This window comes from Achroia grisella, unplaced genomic scaffold (assembly GCF_030625045.1).
Source record: "Achroia grisella isolate CSIRO2021 unplaced genomic scaffold, CSIRO_AGI_Agris_v1 utg461, whole genome shotgun sequence".
NCBI classification, from domain to species: Eukaryota; Metazoa; Arthropoda; class Insecta; order Lepidoptera; family Pyralidae; genus Achroia; species Achroia grisella.
Window position 1 is genome coordinate 2,204,792 of NW_026712871.1, and position 24,491 is coordinate 2,229,282.

Here is a 24,491-nt window from a genome sequence, read left to right on the forward strand (position 1 = left end):
TAATATTTATATTTATTTAATAAATATTTTGTATATAAAATTCTCGTGTCACAATGTTAGTTACCATACTCCTCCGAAATGGCTAGACTTTTATGAAACGAGACGATTTTTATGAAATTTAATATGCACATTCAGTCGGTGTTTTCGTATTACTCTAGTGCTGTTGGCCGCAGCTGGCCTTTACAGCTTCACCGGACGTTAGGGGCAAGTGCAGACGGCACTCCAAACTAAAGGAAGTACTTATGTACTTATGGAGCGGCTGAAGGCCAACTCCTGCCTGACGGATACGACTTTAGTCTGAAGGCACCACTAGGGGTTCGAACCTCGGCTCAGGCCGTCGTAATTTAGATCCCCGTTTGAATTGGACGGGGGATCGATCGGAGGGATTTTTCCCGTTCGAGTATTACGTAAGCAGATTTATTACAATTATTTACCCCCATCCCCTTGTCAGCAAAAGCAAAGCTCTTACCCCCTCCCCCCAAGATTACGTAACCATTTTTCAATTAATTGTTTTTTTAGCAAAGGCAATGTGAGGGTTGCCATTCGTGTAAAAAAGTAAATAACTGTCGATGACGTAATCATCATCTGGACTCCCCCACCCCCCATGTCATCCAAAATACGCAAAGCAAAGAAATAGTGCTTACGTAAAACTCGATTGAGATACGATAGAAAGTATAGGAAAAAATACATAAAAACTATTCATATTTATTGATAATACATGTATAATAATAATAATCTCAGGACAATTCACACAGCGCCATCTAGACCCAAGTTAAGTTATCTAAATCTTGTGTTATGGGTACTAGATAACTGATAATAATAATAATCTCAGGACAATTCACACAGCGCCATCTACACCCAAGTTAAGTTATCTAAATCTTGTGTTATGGATACTAGATAACTGATAATAATAATAATCTCAGGACAATTCACACAGCGCCATCTAGACCCAAGTTAAGCTAGCCAAAGCTTGTGTTATGGGTACTAGACAACTGATATAAATATATCTTTTAGTTACATTATAAACGAAATAAAAAAAAACAAAATGTATATATAATCACAGATAATATAATATTACATAATATAATTAAGGTTAATTAAACATATATTATAGATAATTAAAGATAAACAAATATATATATATATTTTACACACATCATCATCATCATCATCATCATCGCAGCCCAGAAGACGTCCACTGCTGGACATAGGCCTCCCCCAAAGATCTCCACGACGATCGGTCCTGCGCTGCTCGCATCCAATGCCTTCCAGCGATCTTGACCAGATCGTCGGTCCACCTTGCTTTACACACATATAGGCATTAAAATGGCTCCAATCAGCTTTATAGTGTGTTCCTTGTGAACATGCTGGTTATAATAAAAATCCATTCTTTTTTTTTTTATTTTCTTTACTCATATTATTTATGTATAATAAAATTAATACAATATATATCTAAGTGTACAGTAACATATTGTTTAGCTTTATTTAGACAATAAGTCTTTTTAAACATATAACAGTACGAAAATAATAACTTTATCTTTATATATAAAATTTACGTGTCACGTTGTTCGTCCGCGATGAACTCCTAAACTACTGAACCGATTGCGAATTTGATTTGCACATTGTGTGCAATTTGATCCAACTTGAAAGATAGGATAGCTTACATCTCAATTTATAGTCGCAATGTTATTTTATTCAAGAACCTTAGCCACAGCAACTCGTGGCCGGGTCTGATAGTCTATACATCTATACATGGCCCAAAGGCCGTATTTCTAAGATATTCACCGGTCCTGACGGAGTGGTCAGGGTGGTGGAGATCCGGGGAAGCATGGGTATCTTGAAAAGACCAGTGCGCAAAGTGTTGCCCTTACTCCTAGAGCAGGGCACCCAAGAAAACTGTGCACAGTCGCCACTGTAGATTGGTGCTCTGCACCGGGGCGTGCCATGTTGGCGACAGACCTCTTTTTATAGATATTTCTATTTTTAAACCATATATTTTTATATACAATTTTTGACATATATTTTTTATTATATTGTTTTGCTACATTGTGTCATATACGCTACCACTAAATACATCTATAATTTTGGTAAGTAATTTTATTTATATTACCCTATTTCACTGCCGTTGCCAGCCGTAATATTGGTCCTATAAGTATAATTTTGTAATATTGAAATAACTTCTTCGTCTTGAAATGGCTGGACCTATTTTGACGGGACTTTTTTTGGCAGGTAGCTGATGTAATAAGGAGTAACTTAGGCTACTTTTATTTTAGAAAAATAAATTTAATTTCCTCGCGGACAAAATGCAGGTAATGTGGATTAATAATAATAATAATATAAATATGACGATCAATAATTAACTCTTCAAAAATATCTATGTACGGTTTGATAAATATACTCGTACCTACATAATACATACTAGAAATCATTCCGAACTGACGGTATATCAAATATACCGTCATATCATATCATAAGAATCTGTAATAGACCTACATGAATAAAGATATTTTGAATTTGAATTTAAAAATGAATCTGTATTATTGTAAACATGTACAACGTTTATTTGATAAGAATACGAGCTGAGTTTCTAGTCAGTTCTCAGCTAGAAATCACTCCGAACTGACGGTAGATTTGACATATCATAAGAATCTGTAATAGACCTACATGAATAAAGATATTTTGAATTTGAATGTAAAAATGAATCTGTATTATTGTAAACATGTACAACATTTATTTGAAAAGAATACGAGCTGAGTTTCTAGTCAGTTCTCAGCTAGAAATCACTCCGAACTGCCGGTAGATTTGACATATCATAAGAATCTGTAATAGACCTACATGAATAAAGATATTTTGAATTTGAATTTAAAAACGAAACTGTATTATTGTAAACATGTACAACATTTATTTGATAAGAATACGAGCTGAGTTTCTTGTCAGTTCTTCTCATCTCGAAATCATTCCGAACTGACGGTAGATTTGACATATCATAAGAGTCTGTAATAGACCTACATGAATAAAGATATTTTAAATTTTGAATTTGAAAACAATAAATGATACTAAAAAACTAAAACCCATTATTAAAGTTAAAACTTACAGTTAAAACTTATTATATACTTTGTTTATTTTCTAAAAGCCTTGCCGCCTCCCTGTACCCCGTTTCACTAGCGCCGTGCACGGTCGAGTAGTGAGTAGGGTTGGTGGCCTCTCCAGCAAACAGGACTCTTGGGTTTCCGGAGGAGTCCGTCAGCGGTTCAGCCAGGTCCGACCTGGCCGTGGGGTACTGGGGAGTCAGGAGATTGTCGTACGAGTATGTGCCTCGTGTGAATGGATTACTGGCCCAATGTGTTCTGCAAAGAAATTCATTTATTTATTATACTTCTTATTATTTACATAACAACATCTATACATATAATAAAATTGGAGTGTCTGTTTGTAATTTTGAAATAACCGTTTTTATATTTATATGCATGTAGTAAATACATGCATATGAATATAAATACGGTACCTACACCAAAATATTTTTTTTTACAATTTTGGGTTGTCTGTCTGTCTGTCGGTCTGTTTGTTCCGGCTAACCTCTGAAATGGCTGGACCGATTTTGACGGGACTATTATTGGCAGGTAGCTGATGTAATAAGGAGTAACTTAGGCTACTTTTAATTTAGAAAAGTAAAGTTAAATTCCACGCGGACGAAGTCGCGGTAACAGCTAGTAAAAAATAGTTATTTTGCTGCATAAGCTATATTACTGTAAAGTTTCAACAAAATCCGTTCAGTAGTTTTTGCGTGAAAGAGTAACAAACATCCATACACACAAACTTTCATAGTAATACCACAGATAACATAATAATTATTACATTATCTGTGCTAATACTATTAAGATTAAGATTTTTAACACCCACTTTTTATATTATACACTAGCTGTACCCGCGACTTTGTCCGCGAGGAATTATACTTTATTTTTCTATAAAATAAAAGATTTTTTCTAAAATAAAAGTAGCCTAATTTACTCCCTATTATATCAGCTACCTGCCAAAAAAAGTCCCGTTAAAATCGGTTCAGCCGTTTCAGAGATTAGCCAGAACAAACAGAACGACAGACAGACAGACAAAAATTTTAAAAAGTGTTTTTTTTTGTGTATGTTCCGTATTTATATTCATAAACATGCAGTAAAATACGGTGTTAGGGAAAATACTCTCTGCTACCAAAATGTTAGGGAATTTACTATGTATATATATAGGGAAAAATATGTGTGGAAACGTCTGTCACGTACCTGTATGGTTCTGCGGATTTCTTGGGCTTCAGGGTCTCGAAGGTATCTTCGCTAGCTTTCCAGTTTCACAGTAGGTTTAACACAGTTCTAATTTATTTTAATTCACAACACAATGCGCGCGCGCGTCAAGGCCGCTGTACGGTCAGTTCAGTACTAGTTAAGGGAGGGGAAGTGAAAGCGCGGGAACAGAAAACTAACGGACTCTAATATAATAATCTGTGCTTACGATGATACAGGGTAGATTTTGAACATACGGTTATATCAATATTACAAACAGACACTCCAATTTTATTTATATGTATAGATGAAAAGTTAGTATATTGTACTTTGAAAGAAAACGAAATAAGGAAGAACAGACCTCAACATAGCAATAGGTTCTGGGACGGTCCTGTTGATGTGGGGAGCTATGAACCTTTGCAGCAGTTCATGATATTTCCTCTTTACCACTTCATCAGACAATGTCTCTACCTGCAAAATAACAGATTTCATTTCATCTGTGCCTACACTTTTGTATGAAAATATCTAGATGATAAAAGGAAGAATATAGACAGTTTCGAAAGAGTTAGTGATTGCACCAATAAAAGCTTACGTAACAATAACAAACTGATTTTACCTAAATGTCGTTTGGCTAAAGTTAGTAATTCGTTTTATGGCAATTGCGTAAGGTTTTACAATAAAATACCAGAGTCTGTTATAAATCTGCCAGACAAAAGATTTAAATGTCAAATAAAACACTTCCTTTGCAAAAAAGCTTACTATAAAATTGAAGAATTCGTTAACGATAATAATGTTTTTATAGAAAACCTTTAAATCCATAGCACCGACAATATTATCTGATTACATTAATATTGAGTACGTAGCGACTTCTATGTTGATTGTCGCATGCTTCTTACTTGTTATACTGTAATTATTTGTATAAAAAAACATCTATTAAAAAGAGCAACACACAAGTTTCTTGCTCATTCTTCTTGTGATGAATCTGCATTCCGAATGAGTGGTAGAATCAAAATATGACTATTCAAAAGTGCTTGTAATGAGTTTATTTGAATAAAGATTATTTCTATTTCTATTTTGAATTCAAACTTGGGATAATAGAGTGACCACCAGCATATGCTATTTCAAAAGCAATCTAATCAGTATTCGCAACCCAAACAGACCAGTCCCCACAAGCAGCACGCGTTCACGAGTATGACGGATGAGTTATTAAAAATATACTAACCAATCTTGCAGTATTTCCAGAACTCCAAAACACCAAAGCGTGCGGGTTCCCCATGGATTGGGAGACATTCGTCACATTGTACAACCAGCGATCATCATCAGACAATTTTCTCTCATCATCACGACTCCAGATTAAGCCAATACTGGTGCTAGGCCACCATTGCTCTTTGTATAATAAAATAACTTTACCAACTACCCCCATTGACAGTTTTTCTATAGCCGTTTTCTTGGCTTCACTCAACTGTGGCGAGAATAGAGTTTCATAACTGGAATAATTACAAATAAAAATAAACAAAAAATAACGAAAGACATTTTTATACAAATTCAGTAGTTTTTGCGTGAAATAATAACAAACAGACATCCATCCAAATAGAGAAACTTTCGCATTTATAATATTAGTAAGATAATATATCTCTGGACAATTCACACAACGCCATCTAGTCCCAAGAACTTGTTTTATGGGTAGAAGACGACTGATGTACTTAAATATATATATTTATGTAATATATAATATACATAGAAGACCCAGACCAATACAAACAGTCATATTTATGAATACATTTGTCTGTACTTATATACTACATTTGTGGAAAAGAGAAGGAAGCATTGTGTCGTCTCTGTCATACACTGCTGGCGTCATTTCGCCATTAAGCTGTTACCGCAACGCAATGTACATAGAAAATACCCGGTAAAATACAAACAGTCATATTTGAATACATTTGTCTGTACTTATATACTACATATGTGGGAAAGAGAAGGAAGCATTGTGTCGTCTCTGTCATACACTGCTGGCGTCATTTCGCCATTAAGCTATTACCGCAACGCAATGTACATAGAAAATACCCGGTAAAATACAATCAGTCATATATATGAATACAATCGTTTATACTTATATACTACATATGTGGGAAAGAGAAGGAAGCATTATGTCGTCTCTGTCATACACTGCTGGCGTCATTTCGCCATTAAGCTGTTACCGCAACGCAATGTACATAGAAAATACCCGGTAAAATACAATCAGTCATATATATGAATACAATCGTTTATACTTATATGCTACATATGTGGGAAAGAGAAGGAAGCATTATGTCGTCTCTGTCATACACTGCTGGCGTCATTTCGCCATTAAGCTGTTACCGCAACGCAATGTACATAGAAAATATTATATTATTACCTATGTGTTATTCTTATGTAAAATCTATATTACTGTAAAGCTGTATCAAAATCCGTTCAGTAGTTTTTGTGTGACAGAGTAACAAACATCCATCCATCTTTCCATTCATACTCACAAACTTTTGCTTTTATAATATTAGTAATAGATTAGTAAGACAATTTTTTTTCCTACTACTCTAATGCTGTTGGCCGCAGCTGGCCTTTACAGCTTCTCCGGACAATAGTAGGTGAGTGCAGATGACACTTCAAACCAAAGGACGGACTTATGGAACGGCTGAAGGAATTCAACTCCTGCTTAACTGATACGACTAGTCTGAGGGCATCGCTAGGGGTCGAACCTCGGCTCAGGCCGTAATATCGATCCCCGTTTGAATTGGGCGGGGGATAAGACTATAATGTAAACTAATATAGTACCGTTCTTTGAGTACTCCGAGTGAGACGGTAACAATAACGTTGTCAGCCGTGTAGGTGGTACCATCCTTGGTCGTCACCGTCACTCCCCGGGTGAGATCCTGCGACCAGGACACTGCCGTCACCTCCGTGTTTAACTTTATATCTAGTGTGGGTAGACCCGGGCCGTTATTGTATATATTCTGAAAATGGCAGACATTTTATAGGAGATTCATTTAGTGTAGTAAGTACTAAGAATATCGAGTGTAGCAATACCACTAGGACACTGGCAATAACCAAATGTAAACAGTAAAAAAGAGTAATCTGTAATGTCAGCATTAATAATAATAATATCTCAGGACAATTCACACAGCGCCATCTAGTCCCAAGTTATGGGTACTAGACAACTGATATAAATACATGGATACATTATTTTTTGTAAATAAATACATATTATACATAGAAAACACCCAGATCGATACAAACAATCATACTCATGAATACAAATGTTTGTAGCGTGCGAGGAATCGAACCCACGACCATCGGATAGTAAATCGGTGTGCTAAACCACTAGACTACCGAGGCTGTCATTGCATTGGTATTCTGTTTCACTGATCGCTTCACTCAAAGTATTCGTATTCATTTATATATTTCAATAAGATTTGGCACTGATTCTTTACTAAAAAAACTGCGCCACTGGTTGATATAAATCTACTTATGTCTAGCCAAATTTCAATATGTTACTACCCTAAATCCTACTCCTATTTTTATCCACCAAATCTGGGGGTAGCATCAACAAAATGAGTCGTTCGTTGTACGTCGCGTCGAGCACACGCAAATCAACATATTCTCCGCGAATCAACGTTAACGGAACCATCAGCCGCGATCTCTGCGCAATCATCTGATTAGTACATCATCCAGTGAAATTCATCGTAGTGTTGTGCGTTTTTAAAGTGAAACGGCTACGCGACGACACGAACCAGGTTGGTCCTTAGTTTCCCTTTTTTACCCAACAGCCACATATCCACTGACTTTCCCTTCAAGGACTGGTGAACAATGCTAAGTATAGCCAACTCTGAGTAGAGTTCTTCTGGCGGAGTATCGTTGCTTCTCGTTAGAGTCCACAATTTAATTGCCCAGAGTTGGTAGACACGTGGGGACTACACGAACCAGGTTGGTCCTTAGTTTCCCTTTTTTACCCAACAGCCACATATCCACTGACTTTCCCTTCAAGGACTGGTGAACAATGCTAAGTATAGCCAACTCTGAGCAGAGTTCTTCTGGCGGAGTATCGTTGCTTCTCGTTAGAGTCCACAATTTAATTGCCCAGAGTTGGTAGACACGCGGGGACGCCACGAACCAGGTTGGTCCTTAGTTTCCCTTTTTTACCCAACAGCCACATATCCACTGACTTTCGCTTCAAGGACTGGTGAACAATGCTAAGTATAGCCAACTCTGAGTAGAGTTCTTCTGGTGGAGTATCGTTGCTTCTCGTTAGAGTCCACAAATTAGTTGGCCCAGAGTTGGTAGACCTGCTAAATCTGCCGACCAAATACATCGGAGACGAGCTAGACGGATGGAATGTTGTATCCCTCCCTACGTAAGGGTCAGGGTCAGCAGCTGCTTCCCCGTCAACATCGCAGCCTTGAGAAGGTGCGCGCGTGTACCCGAGCTACTTCTCCTGAAGACGAGTATAGACCCGTCTATTGAAATCGGTCCCCGCCGTCGGAGCAGCGGAAGAATACTCGCCCACACCCGGAGTTCCGGCTACAAGCGGTAGAGGTACACCTTGGGGTTTAAGACAGTAGGAGTCTGGCAGTATCCGCTCGTTACCCCTTGAACGGGCGGGTCTTCGGATTTCCCCAAGAAAAAAAAAAGAGTTGGTAGACCGCGTTCAGGGTCCAACCAATTGAAGCTTTTGAACACCGAGTTCCGACTTTCCTCAAAATACCGGACATTGTTCTGGTTCACGGTGGTTATTCTCATCACTGTAGCGTTATATATGTTGTGATGAGGTGGCGCTATATAATAATAATAATAATCTCAGGACAATTCACACAGCGCCATCTAGACCTAAGTTAAGCTAGCTAAAGCTTGTTATTAGTACTAGTTAACTAATTTTTTTTTTCGTAAATACATACATATTATACATAGAAAACACCGAGACCGATACAAACAATCATACTCATAAATAGAAATGTTTGTGCCGTGCGAGGAATCGAACCCGCGATCATCGGACTTAAAGTGGTGTGCTAGACCGCTAGACCACCGAGGTCGTCTAATATATTATTTATTGTAGTATGTAGGTAGTGAGTATACTGGTAAAATGATTGCACTATTTATTGTACATTATTAAGTTTATTGGTAGTGTGCTACATGGCTTATTAATAACGCGTACAGTCGACGCGGAGTCGGGACGTAGACTGATTTTACACTTAACTTAAATCTATGTTAGTGGAGACGTAAACTAATGGAAGGGTGTCAAGTGTCGACAGAAATATTACAAGTGTAGGCACGTCTGTCTGTCCCTATGTATGCTTAAATCTTTAAAACTACGCTACGGATTTTGTAGCGTTTTTTTTTTTAATAAATAGAGTGATTCAAGAGGTTCTTATATCTATATAACTAGCTTTTGTCCGCGGCTTCGCTCGCGTCAATTTATCCCCTTAGGGGTGGAATTTATCAAAATCCTTTCTTAGCGGATGCCTACGTCATAGTAGCTTTATGCATGCAAAGTCTCAGCCCGATCGGTTTAAAATTGACAAAGTTTCATACAAACTTTCATCCCCTATTTTATCCCCTTGGGGGTAGAATTAATCAAAATCCTTTCTTAGCGGATGCCTACGTCATACATCTACCTGCATGCCAAATTTCAGCCCGATCCGTCCAGTGGTTTGGGCTGTGCGTTGATAGATCACTATGTCAGTCACCTTTGAGTTATATATATTTAGATTTCAGCCCGATCCGTCCAGTGGTTTGGGCTGTGCGTTGATAGATCACTATGTCAGTGACCTTTGAGTTATATATATTTAGATTTCAGCCCGATCCGTCCAGTGGTTTGGGCTGTGCGTTGATAGATCACTATGTCAGTGACCTTTGAGTTATATATATTTAGATTTCAGCCCGATCCGTCCAGTGGTTTGGGCTGTGCGTTGATAGATCTCTATGTCAGTCACCTTTGAGTTATATATATTTAGATTTCAGCCCGATCCGTCCAGTGGTTTGGGCTGTGCGTTGATAGATCACTATGTCAGTGACCTTTGAGTTATATATATTTAGATTTCAGCCCGATCCGTCCAGTGGTTTTGGCTGTGCGTTGATAGATCACTATGTCAGTCACCTTTGAGTTATATATATTTAGATTTCAGCCCGATCCGTCCAGTGGTTTTGGCTGTGCGTTGATAGATCACTATGTCAGTCACCTTTGAGTTATATATATTTAGATTTCAGCCCGATCCGTCCAGTGGTTTTGGCTGTGCGTTGATAGATCACTATGTCAGTCACCTTTGAGTTATATATATTTAGATTTCAGCCCGATCCGTCCAGTGGTTTTGGCTGTGCGTTGATAGATCACTATGTCAGTCACCTTTGAGTTATATATATTTAGATACATGACACCCGTTTGAAGCTGGGGCGAGTAGCCAGTAAATAACAAATAAGTGAACACTACGCTTAGTAAAATCCACTCACCAATAAAATGTGGATAAACGTCCTATATCCGAACTTGTTCCAACTTGTGTAATAATAGCCGTCTAACTCTTTGAACCTGCGATCTGTTGTGATCTCGTACCAACTCGTGGTACCTTCGTAAGGATTCACCAGCGTTTCCATAAAGTGGAGGTATTGGTTGAGAAACTCTCCGTCAGAGGCCACAGACGGATGGGTTTCTTTTAAATATTCCAGCACTCTGTAAATAATATAAAGAATCATTATAACTATAGTCTGTATTTTAATCTTATTAAAGCTTATTATAAAATTGAAGAATTTACAAACGATAATAATGTTTTTGTAGAAAATATCCCATCAACAAAAATATAAATGTGAAATGATAGCCGAGTTTAATATTATGATATATGCCTTGATTGTTGATTTCTACGACAAAAGAGGTGAGATCTAAATGGGTGCCAAGTTCAATGGTCTGTCTTGAAATGTATTTATAACAATATAAAATATCATTTCTTCTTATAACTTAGGATAATATACTGTAGCCTAAGGTCTGACTTGGCTAGTTCTCATATACCAATTATTACTTTCGATGGCTAGTTACTACTAATAATAAAATAGGAACCGACAAGTAACATGTTTAGAACTTGCGAAGGCTACAGTATATTTCGTATATGAAAACTAGCCAAGTTAGACCTTAGGCTACAGTATATTATCCTAAGTTATAAGAAGAAATTATATTTTATATTGTAATTTGACAGGTTTATGTGAAAGAGTTTTTGAGTTATTAGGGGGTCAAAAGTGGCTCAGAATGGTTCGTGTAAATATACACACGGTGCTGCTCGCCAGTTCTCTTTACTTGAAACTCGGCTTGATACGCTACCGCGTGTCGAGATCTAACTTAAAGTTCATAGCGCTGACAATGTTATCTGATTGAACGGAGATTAAGTGCGTAGCGGTTTCTATGTTGATTGTCGTATGCCTAATCCTTGTTGTTAATTAAATATAAGCAAATCAATATTTATTTAAAAGAGCAACACACAAGTTTCTTGCTTATTCTGCTTGTAATGAATCTGCATTCCGAATAAGCGGTAGAATAAAAAAAATTGACTATTCAAAAGTGCTTATATTAAGTTTATTTGAATAAAGATTATTTCTATTCTATTCTAATCCCGGAAACTATATATGTCCAAATATCTATTTTCAAATAATGTTACCATTTATTGAGGGGTAGTGGTGTACCTGCGATACCGATTTGTTTAATCGGAAACTTTTATTTTAACATATTACTCTTAAAGCTTAAAGACGTTTCCACGACAGATTTTTTAAATTTACGTATATTATACTAGGGATATTATGGATATGAAATTTTGGATACGGATAGGTTTCGGATATAGGAAAGATTATACCGGATACGGATATGAAATTATTTCGGATTTCGAGTTTCGGATAATTTCGGTTAGATACGGATATTAATTTTTTAAGGAATTTCAAAAGTAAAATACAAATAGCTAATAAAACGGTTACATAACGTGTCTCAATTAGTCTCCGCCCCTATCCGATATTATCCGAAACTTTTATTTCGGATTCGGTTACGAATATTTTTTATTTCGGATATCCGATAGTTTCGGTTACGGATACGGAGCTCCCTAACATCCTTGGGATATATACATACTAATGTGTCTATTATTTATTTATTTATAAATGCACATGCATATATATAAATTTACATATAACAAGCTGTCCCGGCCAACGTTGTTTTGCCATATAAATTAATAACACTATAAATAAATAGGGGTTAATGATAGAAGGGTGAAAATTTAGTATTGTATGTATTTTTGTATGTTGTATCATAAAAAAATAGTAACTAAAAATTTTGTCTAAAAAATGAAAAAAAAATTTAGGGGTGGACTACCCCTAACATTTAGGGGGATGAAAAATAGATGTTGGCCGATTCTCAGACCTACTCAATACGCTCACAAAATTTCATGAGAATCGGTCAAGCCGTTTCGGAGGAGTATGGGAACGAAAACTGTGACACGAGAATTTTATATATAAGATAAATCAACAATACACATGCACTCTGTTTAAAGAGTGGCAATTTCGTAGATGACTCACTCCCAAAATGAAATTTAAAATTTACATCTGTTGTAGTGTCCACTCAGCTCCTATAGTACGTCTTTGTATACAATACTCCTATATTACTGTCGTTGTACACAATCTAAAAATAAATTTTGGTCGCCCATTCGATCCCGACCTGTCAGACACATTTGGCATGAAAGTAGGTGAATAAATTACCTGTCAGTAATGAACTGTCCCAGTGGAATAGCCTCCGAGGGCGGCTGTTTCCTTATCTATAATTGTAAAATGTTATTATTTCTATTTACATACTAGGTGTACACGCGACTTCGCGTGGAATTTAACTTTATTCTTCTAAAATAAAAGTAGCCTAAGTTACTCCTTATTGCATCAGCTATATGCTAAAAACTCCCGTCAAAATCGGTCCAGCCATTTCAGAGATTAGCCGGAACAAACAGACAGACGGATAAAAATTATAAAAAATGTTATTTTGATGTTTGTACCGTATTATATTCATATACATGTAGTAAAAAACGGTAATTTCAATATTACAAACAGACGCTCCAATTTTATTTATTATAATAATTAACAGTATCTATTTATCATGAAGAGGTTTAAACATTACAATATTAAAATGTAATTTAAAACTAATATTAATATATTAATTTATTATATAATTAATTAATTAATTAAATAATAAATATTAAGTTTTAATTACAGACAATTGTACAATGAAATATTATCATTTTATTTATATGTATTAAATTAAGTATATGTTTATAATATGTGTATATATAATATATAAATATAGCATATATATATATATATGCTATATTTATATATTATATGCTTTTTACTGCTCATTAAAGCTGCTTAACCGGACAAAAATGTGGGCAAGTGTAGAGGGCCGTCCAAACCAGCAGATGGTCTAATAAAGAGACTGAAGGCTAGCTCCTGCCTTAAAATAAAGAAGGACAGGATTCCATCTAAATTTCTGTATTCTATATATTTTTAATTTAATTTAATTTAAGTAAATACTTACTTTATATGCGTAGCTAATTAACTCAAACAACAAAGTGCTGTTCACATCTCTACCATCCGATCTGCAATATAAAAATAAGCTTGTTTTCTTAATATTTCTCAACTGTTTGACAATGTACGTTCACACATTATCATCAAGTATTAAAAAGTTCTTATATTAAGTGTATTTGAATAAACTCTGTTGATGAATAATATTATTACTTACGCATACAACTCTGCTTTGAAATATTGTGGTAGAGTAGTAATGTTGCTCTCTACGGCCAGCTCGTATACTCTACTACCAACTGTTCCATGAATCCTGAATATAACAATAAAAATATAAAGTCTCTACATAGTTCCAAGCTAGGCAGAGCTTGAGTTATGGGTACTAAACAACTGATACAAATATTTCAATACATATTTTCTTATAAATACATACATAATATATATAGAAAATATTCCGTTGATTCATTTGAAGAAAACTATGCCTTATTGTATATGTTTTTTATATCGTTTTTTTTTAGATGTATATTTCAGAGTTGGAAATTTTGTTCATTTGCGATTAAATGCCTAAATCGGGAAGTTTTTGCAACTTGCCACTCGACACAATGCCTCTGCAAGAGCGAGGTCGCAGACTTTGCAACTTGCCAATAGGCAAAATACCTCTCAATGGCAGTTTATTTGCTTTAGTTGTTACATGAGGCCTCTGCAAGAAGTAGGTCCCAGACTTTGCAACTTGCCACTAGACAAAATGCCACTCAAGGGTTGTTTATTTGCTTTAGTTATTACACGAGGCCTCTGGAAGAACGTGGTCCCAGACTTTGCAACTTGCCACTAGGCAAAATGCCACTCAATGGCAGTTTAGTTGCTTTGGTTGTTACGGCCTCTGCAAGGGCGAGGTAGGCCCCAGACTTTGCAACTTACCACTCGGCAAAATGCCACTCAACGGTTGTTTATTTACTTTGGTTGTTACACGAGGCCTCTGCAAGAGCAAAGGCCCAGACTTTGCAACTTGCCACTCGGTAAAATGCCACTCGGTTGTTTATTTGCTTTGTTTGTTACACGAGGCCTCTGCAAGAGCGAGGGCCCAGACTTTGCAACTTGCCACTAGGCAAAATGCCACTCAATGGCAGTTTAGTTGCTTTGGTTGTTACGGCCTCTGCAAGAGCGAGGTAGGTCCCAGACTTTGCAACTTGCCATTAGGCATAATGCCACTCAATGGCAGTTTATTTGCTTTGGTTGTTACGCGAGGCCCCTGCAAGAACGAGGTCGCAGACTTTGCAACTTGCCACTAGGCAAAATGCCACTCATCATCATCATCATCATCATCGCAGCCCGGAAGACGTCCACTGCTGGACATAGGCCTCCCCCAAAGATCTCCACGACGATCGGTCCTGCGCTGCTCGCATCCAATGCCTTCCCACGATCTTGACCAGATCGTCGGTCCACCTTGCTGGAGGCCTTCCCACGCTGCGTCTTCCGGTCCGTGGTCGCCACTCGAGGACTTTACTGCCCCAACGGCCATCTGTCCTACGAGCTATGTGCCCTGCCCATTGCCACTTCAAAGTCGCAAATGCCACTCAAGGGTTGTTTATTTGCTTTAGTTCTTACACGAGGCCTCTGCAAAAGCGAGGTAGGTCCCAGACTTTGCAACTTGCCACTAGGCAAAATGCCACTCCAGGGTTGTTTATTTGCTTTAGTTCTTACACGAGGCCTCTGCAAAAGCGAGGTAGGTCCCAGACTTTGCAACTTGCCACTAGGCAAAATGCCACTCAAGGGTTGTTTATTTGCTTTAGTTGTTACACGAAGCCTGTGCAAAAGTGAGGTAGATCCCAGACTTTGCAACTTGCCACTAGGCAAAATGCCACTCAAGGGTTGTTTATTTGCTTTAGTTCTTACACGAGGCCTCTGCAAAAGCGAGGTAGGTCCCAGACTTTGCAACTTGCCACTAGGCAAAATGCCACTCAAGGGTTGTTTATTTGCTTTAGTTGTTATACGAGGCCTCTGCAAAAGCGAGGTAGGTCCCAGACTTTGCAACTTGCCACTAGTCAAAATGCCACTCAAGGGTTGTTTATTTGCTTTAGTTGTTACACGAAGCCTGTGCAAAAGTGAGGTAGGTCCCAGACTTTGCAACTTACCACTAGGCAAAATGCCACTCAAGGGTTGTTTATTTGCTTTAGTTGTTACACGAAGCCTCTGCAAAAGCGAGGTAGGTCTCAGACTTTGCAACTTGCCATTAGGCATAACGCCACTCAATGACAGTTTATTTGCTTTGGTTGTTACGCGAGGCCTCTGCAAGAACGAGGTCGCAGACTTTGCAACTTGCCACTAGGCAAAATGCCACTCAAGGGTTGTTTATTTGCTTTAGTTGTTACACGAAGCCTCTGCAAAAGTGAGGTAGGTCCCAGACTTTGCAACTTGCCACTAGGCAAAATGCCACTCAAGGGTTGTTTATTTGCTTTAGTTGTTATGCGAGAGAGTAAAAGCGAAGTACCGGGCGATTACCCTGTCCGCCACCCCCAAAGTTATGGCACAATCGAAGAACTTACCATTCAGCACCCAGCTCTACAATTCCATCACCAAACGGCACTGAGTAGACTCGTCCCCCCACTCGATCCTGAGCCTCCAGCGCTAGCACTCTTCGACCAGCTCGTGCGAGGGTCGACGCTGCAGTGGTGCCTGCTGATCCAAGCCCGATGACAATCGTGTCATATGTATTAGCACTGTGGACAATATAATAATATAGTACATCTTCTCAGCCAGCTACACATCCTATTTGTTTATTTTGCAATGCGATATTTCATCTACATAGAGCGATCTACTGTATGAAGAGTCGTGACTCATTAAGAGAGAAATTCAAAGAGGCAAATATTCTCACCGTTTCTTCTCAATTTATATATTCAAATATCCTATATGTTCATAAAAATCTTGACTTATTTCCAAAAAACAGCAATATTCATAATATTAATACTAGATTTAAAGACAAACTTGCTATCCCCAAGTATCGTTTAGAAAAAGTCAATAGGTCTTTTATGGGAATAGGTATAAAAATTTACAATAAGATACCAAAGGATATGTTGGAATTACGCTTAAAATAAATTCAAACCATCTGTTAAATCATATTTACTGAGCAAAACTCACTAAACGATTACTTGAATGACGAGCGTCCATGGCAATAGTTTTCATGTTCGGGATTTTCATTTAATGTTAGACATAGACACCTATATAAATACCTATGCTTTGTAAATAAACTGGATTTTAAAAATAAAAGTTATTCAATTGATTTTCATACCAGTTCTTCTCAATTGGATCTATATACCGAACTATACGGTAGGAAAAAAAAAATATAATGTAAAAATTTGACGTTCATAAGCGGCTAAAATGTCCTACATAATACTACAAAAAATGATTTTTGAATTTGAATTTGAACATTTATATCTCGTTTTTAATTGAATTTTCTATGTTTTGTTTGTAAAAAATTGTTAAAATGATTAATTTCTGGACTACTAAGCAACTCGCATAATTATATATTTCATTACATGTCTGACTGAAAACCTGCGCTGGGCGTACCTATGTGTAAATGTTACGCTCACAGCATCGGCTGAGTCAGCCCCTTTCTCTCCCTTTTTACGGGGGTAATAGCCAAGCCAAGCGTGGATGAGTTTATTTTATATGATGATGATAAAAGTAATGAAGAAAGAAATTTTCTTACTATTCGGTATGTGTTGAGAGTGACGGCTTTTTGTAATGGTTCTATTGTAGACGAATCTGCAACGTGTCTACGTGTTTGCTAAGACTTTTTGGTATAATTCCTGTGGATGATAGAACTATTGGTACTATATGGATGGTGTGTGCTTTCCATTGTTTTTTAATTCTATCGCTAGATCTGTATAGTTTGTTAGTTTTTCATTGACGGTGCTTTGTACATTGTGTGTGTTTGGGATGGCTATATCTACTATATATACTTTTTGTCGTGTAATGTTATGTCGGGTCTATTGTGATGTACGGTTTTGTCAGTAATTATTAGTAATAATAATAATAATAGAAGGTAGCTTTGACGCACAAGTCTGCAATATCAGGTTGACCTCGACGGTCCACCCTGGAAACCATCATGACAAATTATTGAAGAATTTGTCGAGATGATCTAACTCAACTTTCATCTTATCATCGTCAAATGGAAGGCGCCAGCATCAACCATTAGGACAAGCAGGTGCATCAATTTCTTCAAAAGAAGAGTCTGTACTAAGGAGGACAGTTGTTAATACTCATAGTATTAACATCACATACTGCCATGACGCGCTCGTACCTACTGCGGCTACGCGCCGTGCGATTGTGAATCTGTGGCGCATTGCGTTTGCGCGGGAAAATAACTAACGACAAAATGGCTTCTTCTGCAGACATTCTTATAAACTATTGTACTTCTGATTGTGATTATTTTATACTCTTTTAAAGTAATGTATACTTTATATGTCTGTAATTTACTTTTATTAGAATAAACTACTTATATATGTAAGAAATAATATTATATGTAAACAGGAAACTATTCAAGTATTATACTGACTATACAGCGCCATCTTGCAATCAGTTAGATTAGAGACATTCGTGTTTATTTCATAACTTATTTATAATACAAAAATGTAATAATAATACAAAGTACAACAAGGAAATGCTAAATAATTATGTTATTTTCTAAAACTATTTTAAGTATTATATGTTCCACTAATTTGTATAATTTTAGTGTAATGATAGATAGAGGAAAGGACTGAAACGACTAGCCTTCTTCTTAAAAAGGAGTAATCGGTTCAGAAAGTTAGTTACTCGCTGGAGTTGCAGCAAAGAGGAACTTTGAATAAACTAAAATTTAAATTGCATATAGATTGACTGTTTTTATTATTGCCACCTGATTTCCTATATATACAACCAAAACTGGCATATAAATACAGCGCATATAATTATAACGGTAACACAGTGCAATTGATCTCCTTTCCTCTTATTAATTATTGTTAATTGGTGCAACTCCTTATCTATTCTAGATTGGACCAATACAATGACCTCTTTCATCATGTCTTAATCAATCATTGTCAAGGTCAGGGTGATAATACACTAGGTAGATAAGGTAAACAATAAAATTACGTACCCTTGTAGCTTTATGGTGTACAAATCCTGAGAATTTCAAGGTTGTGTATATATTATATGTGAAATGAAATTATATTTATACGGTAGAAGTTAAAAAAAACTTTAATCACATATTAAACAAACAAAAAATGAATTCTAAACAATGCAACAATTACAAAAAAAGAGTACATTTACCATATATTGTTACAAAATGTGTTAAATAAATATTTATTTATTTGATTTAAATAGCATTAATATTTTTTTTCCTAAAATAAAAATAGCCTGTTACTCCTTAGTAGCTGATGGACAGCTACCTGCCAATAAAACAACAGCGTACGAAAATAACATTTTATTACAAAAATTGCAAAAAATGTTATTTTGGTATATGTACCTACCGTATTTATATTCATATGCATGTAGTAAAAACGGTTATTTCAATATTACAAACAGACACTCCAATTTTATTTATAGGTATAGATGGGCATCAATTGTATTAGTTTTTGTTTGAGATACATAAAGATGTTTATTCTTATTAAAGGATATAATTATAGTTTTTTTAACTTACCTATTTGCAAACACATGTCCTACAATACAACAAAGTATTAAACCAAACGATAATCTGCACTCCATGGCGATGTTCAACAAACTAACGTGAAATATCACTAATTATTGCGATAGGATAACTTGCTCTTTGACCTTATACGAAATTTGATTTGAATTTAACAAGCTCTGTGGTGTAGTGATAATGGTAGGGCTGTTGCTAACGTGGTCTCGGGTTCGATTTTATAGAGTCAGTTTTAATTATAATGTTGTACAAATCAGAGATGTTATGGATATGAAATTTCGGATACGGATAAGTTTCGGATATAGGAATGATTATTATACCGGATACGGATACGGATGTGGATATGAAATTATTTCGGATTATCCGTCAGTTTCGGATAATTTCGGTTACGGATAAAATTTTTTAAGGAATTTCAATAAAATACAAACAGCTAATAAAACGGTTACATAACGTGTCTCCATTAGTCTCCACCCCTATCTGATATTATCCGAAACTTTTATTTCGGATTCGGTTACGGTTACGGATAGTTTTTTATAACGGATATCCGATAATTTCGGTTACGGTTACGGAGCTCTCTAACATCCCTGGTACAAATGTAGAAATATCAATCGAAGGCCTCAGTGATCCCCTCCAATCGATCCCCCGTCCAATTCAAACGGGGATCGAAATTACGACGGCCTAAGCCGAGGTTCGAACCCCTAGCGATGCCCTCAGACTAGTCGTATCAGTTAAGCAGGAGTTGACTTCCTTCAGCCGCTCCATAAGTCCTTCCTTTGGTTTGTAGTGTCATCTGCACTTGCCCCCTAACGTCCGGTGAAGCTGTAAAGGCCATCTGCGGCCAACAGCATTAGAGTAGTCCGAAAAAAAATATTTTTAACAGTCATAACAATTAGTTTTTTATCTACTACTCGTTCGGAAAGCTGTCTCATCACAAGAAGAAGAAGAACGAGCAAGAAATTTGTGTGTTGCTCTTTTAAATAATCCTTGTAAGCTGTAAAGGCCGTAGTCCGAAAAAAAAAAATCACCCTTCATCAGTCACTTTCCAACAGTTGACCGATACACAAACAAACTGCATTCATTGTCTTCAAGAAACCATGGATACCACACCTCAAGGATCCGCTCAAGTTGTTGCCTTATTGCAATAGAGATTTAGTCAGCGAGTAATCGCTTCCCAACTTCACTTGAGTCAGTCTGCTACAGCAGTCGGGATATATCCCGAGTAAACAGACGATATTAAGAGACTGGAGCATTCACTTAGAGATCAACAACTAGTTACCGTTACAATTAAACGGCATAATAATTTGGGGCAATTCCACTGAGATCGAAACTGTGTTCAAAGCTCAAAAAAAATGTATACAAGCAATATGTAATTTAGGTAATAGAGATTCATGTAGACCATTGTATCAAAAACTAAATATTCTTCCTTTGCCGTGTCTATACATATTTGAAATATGTTTGTAAAACAGAATTTATCTATGTTTACATCCCACTGTCAAATAAAAAATAATGTAAGATCCTCCAGAAAAATTAAGTTAGTGTTGCCCAAAAGTAACTTAACCCTATTTCAAAAAAATGTATTTTACATGGCACTGTTACCCGCAGATCTAATAGAATTAACAGGAGATAATTTTAAAAATAAATTAACCAAACTCTGGACGATTATTTCAATTATAAATATTATAAATAATAATGTAATAATAATTGTAATAATGCTAATAATCTATAAATTTAAATATGTAATATTAATCTAATTGTTGTAATGTAGATATTAATATATGTAATTATTAGGTTTATTAATAAAATTTGCATGCCTACTGAAAAAAGGCATATTACAGCGCAGCCTACTACTATCACTGGGGCTTTATTGTTATGTGCATATCTGTCTGTAATGCGAATAAATGACTTGCTTACTTACTTATTTACTTACTTACTTACTTACTTACTAAATGTACTGTTAAACCGCTACCATTAAATGTTTGTTATGTCAATGTAGGAGGTAGCGCTTGAGTCGATTTGGTAGATCGTGAGTATATATATCCCGGCCACGGACTGCTGTGGCTAAGGTTCTTGAATAAAATAATATTGTGACTATAAATTGAGATGTAAGCTATCCTATCTTTCAAGTAGATCAAATTGCACACAATGTGCAAATCAAATTAACAATCGGGTATTCAATCAGTAGTTTAAAAGTTCATCGCGGACAGAACCGTGACACGTAATTCTGGGCTGCTCATTTGATGGTCTGGGTGTATTCTATGTATATTATGTAGGTATTTAAAAAAAATTATCTAAGTATTTATATCAGTTGTCTAGTACCCATAGCACAAGATCTGCGTACCGTCAGACTAAATGGCGCAGTGTTAATTGCCCGGTGTTAAAAAAAATATGTCAAGGTTCTATAACATTCTTGGCAACTGCACAAATATTTATATTCATAATTAGTTTATTAGCATACAACGTTATAATTTGTTTATCTCATTGCTTTCTTGATTCAATTATTTTAGAAATATGAAAGCGTACCGTTTTTTGTATTGATTGCCGCAGGCATTCTTATGTGAAATGTGAATAATATAACCATCAAATGGCAATTGTGAGTAGCTATGACGTGGTCTGGTGTTTTGAGTAGTCATGCTCACTAAAATGTCCAGACTTGTAGCGGCGTGGTGGGCCAGGTCATTGGGCTCCCTAAAATATGGTCGAGCGCAGTGGTGGCTGACTCAACCGTCATACTCGTGAACGGGTGCTGCTTGTGTGGACTGGTCTGCTCTAATCACTATGACTTATTTTCTCTTATTAATTGTTTAACCAGTTATTGTATATTGAATGTTTTTTCTATTTTATTATTTCATTGAATTAGTGCTAATCGGTGGTTTGTATTCACACACTTAAACTTAAATTGTAAGTAAGAATAAATTATTTAAAAGAGCAACACACAAGTTTCTTACCTGTTCTTCTTGTGATGAGACAGCATTCTGAATGAGCGGTAGATTAAAAAAAAATGTTATGACTATTCAAAAGTGCTTCAATGTAAGTTTATTTGAATAAATGATTTTCTATTCTATTCTATAAGTATGATTGTCGGTATCGGACTGGGAGTTTTCTATGTATAATCTGTATGTATTTACGAATAAAATATATCTATGTTTTTGTATCTATTGTTCGATATCGATTGTTATCTAGTACCCATAACACAAGCTTTAGCTACCTTAACTTGGGTCTAGATGGCGCTGTGTGAATTGTCCTGAGATTATAATTATTTGGACACCAAATAGTCTATAAATTTCATGCGGGTAAAACCGCGGGCATAGCGTGTATTATATATAGCAATGATATATAAATGCATATCTATTTATAAGTATTTCATCTATTATAGTATGCAATTAAACTTTAAAATAAAATAATGTACAGTCATTCAGAAGTTCGAGATACAATTATCAAGGGACATAATTATAATGTACTTAATGAATTCTAAAGTAATAGATAGATTAGTCAAAACGTATTAATATCAATTAATAATAACAACATTAGTCGGAATTCACAAGCAATTTGGTAGTACGTCCACCATGCATGTAAAGGATAAGATAGATCTCATCGATGAATACAACCAAATGTACAATAGTATATATTTCTGGATTGCACGACTTTTTGGCTTCTGCCGGGTGAAGGTATGGAAGAAACAAGTCGTAAACGGATCCACATTTGCTTTGATATACGGTTGCATTACGATGCTTGTAGAAATTGTGTCACTTTCGATCATATGGTACAAAGGAGTGGTTATAGAAGAATCAATTTTAGTGGAAGAGGGCCATATATGTATTGAGATTACTTTAATGTTGTTTTTCCTATCTGGAGAAATAACATTTTTCAACAATAATTGCAAAGATGTAATCGACCATTTTGTTGATATTGACGCCATTTTAGGAATCGACGAAACAAAATTTATGCGAGACCGAGTCAAGAAAATTCATTATAATGCTATAATAACAATAATGTTTGGAAATGTTGTACTTGTTAGTTCCTTCAATATTATATATTTTGATTATTTGAGCATGGAAACTCATGTTTCAGCTTCACTTATATTGTGGCTAGCATTGTCTATGATGTTGGATGCTTGTCATGCGTATGTATGTTTCTCATTTTTAAGTATGCGCATAAAATATCTGAACCTGGCCATCATGAAATATTCAAACATGAACCCGGAGTACATGCCTGACGTGTTCCTCTTCGATGGAATCTTCTGGAAGAATAGTTACAATGACCTCGTCACTCTCCATACTAGAGCGGGGATGAGTACTTTTCTTGAAGCTTTTAGGCAGATTTACGAACAAATGCGCTTTTTGGGGCGTTGTTACAGATTTTTGGTGAGTTGAAACACGAGTGAAGTAAAGTGCATTAATCATGTAAATATGTATTTTGTTACATAATCATTAAATCGAGGTAGGGCTGCGTGGGTAACTGTAGCTCAGCTATTTAAATCACTAAAAACTTACTTTATTAACTGTTATAGTCGAAGTTTCATATTTTTTTATCTATTTTAATGCTGTTGGTTTTTCGTGGCCTTTACAGTTTCACTGGACGATAGGAGGCGAGTGCAGATGGCATTCCAAACCAAAGGAAGGACTTATGGAGCAGCTGAAGGCCAATTCCCGCCTAATAGATATGACTTTAATTTTAGGGCACCACTATGGGTTCAAAGCTCGGCTCAGGCCATCGAAATTTCGATCCTCGTTTGAATTGGACGGAGGATTGATCGGAGGGGGGAATTAGATAATCCAGACAAATTACAGGGCACAAAATGTAGGCGAAAACAAAGAAGTGAAATGAAATATCACAGGAAAGACATACAAGCTTTTTGCTTCACTTATTAATATGTAGATAACCGTAGACAATTCACACAGCGCCATCTAGTTTCGAGCTAAGCAGATTTGTACGCACTAGACAAGGGACAGAAATACTTAAAGATATATACTTAGAAATCTCCAGATTAATACAAACAA

General features: G+C 36.2%; 1 protein-coding gene across 1 annotated transcript in view; it reads right to left on the reverse strand.

Moving 5' to 3' along the window:
• Positions 1–3,096: 3,096 nt before the first annotated feature.
• The window catches only part of LOC131845238 (spermine oxidase-like), a 29,970-nt gene continuing 8,575 nt past the window's right edge, over positions 3,097–24,491 (reverse strand). Inside the window, exons 2-10 of the mRNA XM_059194278.1 lie at positions 16,364–16,537; positions 14,041–14,133; positions 13,837–13,897; positions 13,014–13,069; positions 10,743–10,959; positions 7,077–7,255; positions 5,491–5,755; positions 4,630–4,739; positions 3,097–3,347 (exon numbers count right to left, since the gene is read on the reverse strand). Of these exons, the coding sequence (XP_059050261.1) occupies positions 3,107–3,347; positions 4,630–4,739; positions 5,491–5,755; positions 7,077–7,255; positions 10,743–10,959; positions 13,014–13,069; positions 13,837–13,897; positions 14,041–14,133; positions 16,364–16,537 (1,396 nt within the window). The 3' untranslated portion in view covers positions 3,097–3,106. The remainder of the gene's footprint in view (positions 3,348–4,629; positions 4,740–5,490; positions 5,756–7,076; positions 7,256–10,742; positions 10,960–13,013; positions 13,070–13,836; positions 13,898–14,040; positions 14,134–16,363; positions 16,538–24,491) is intronic.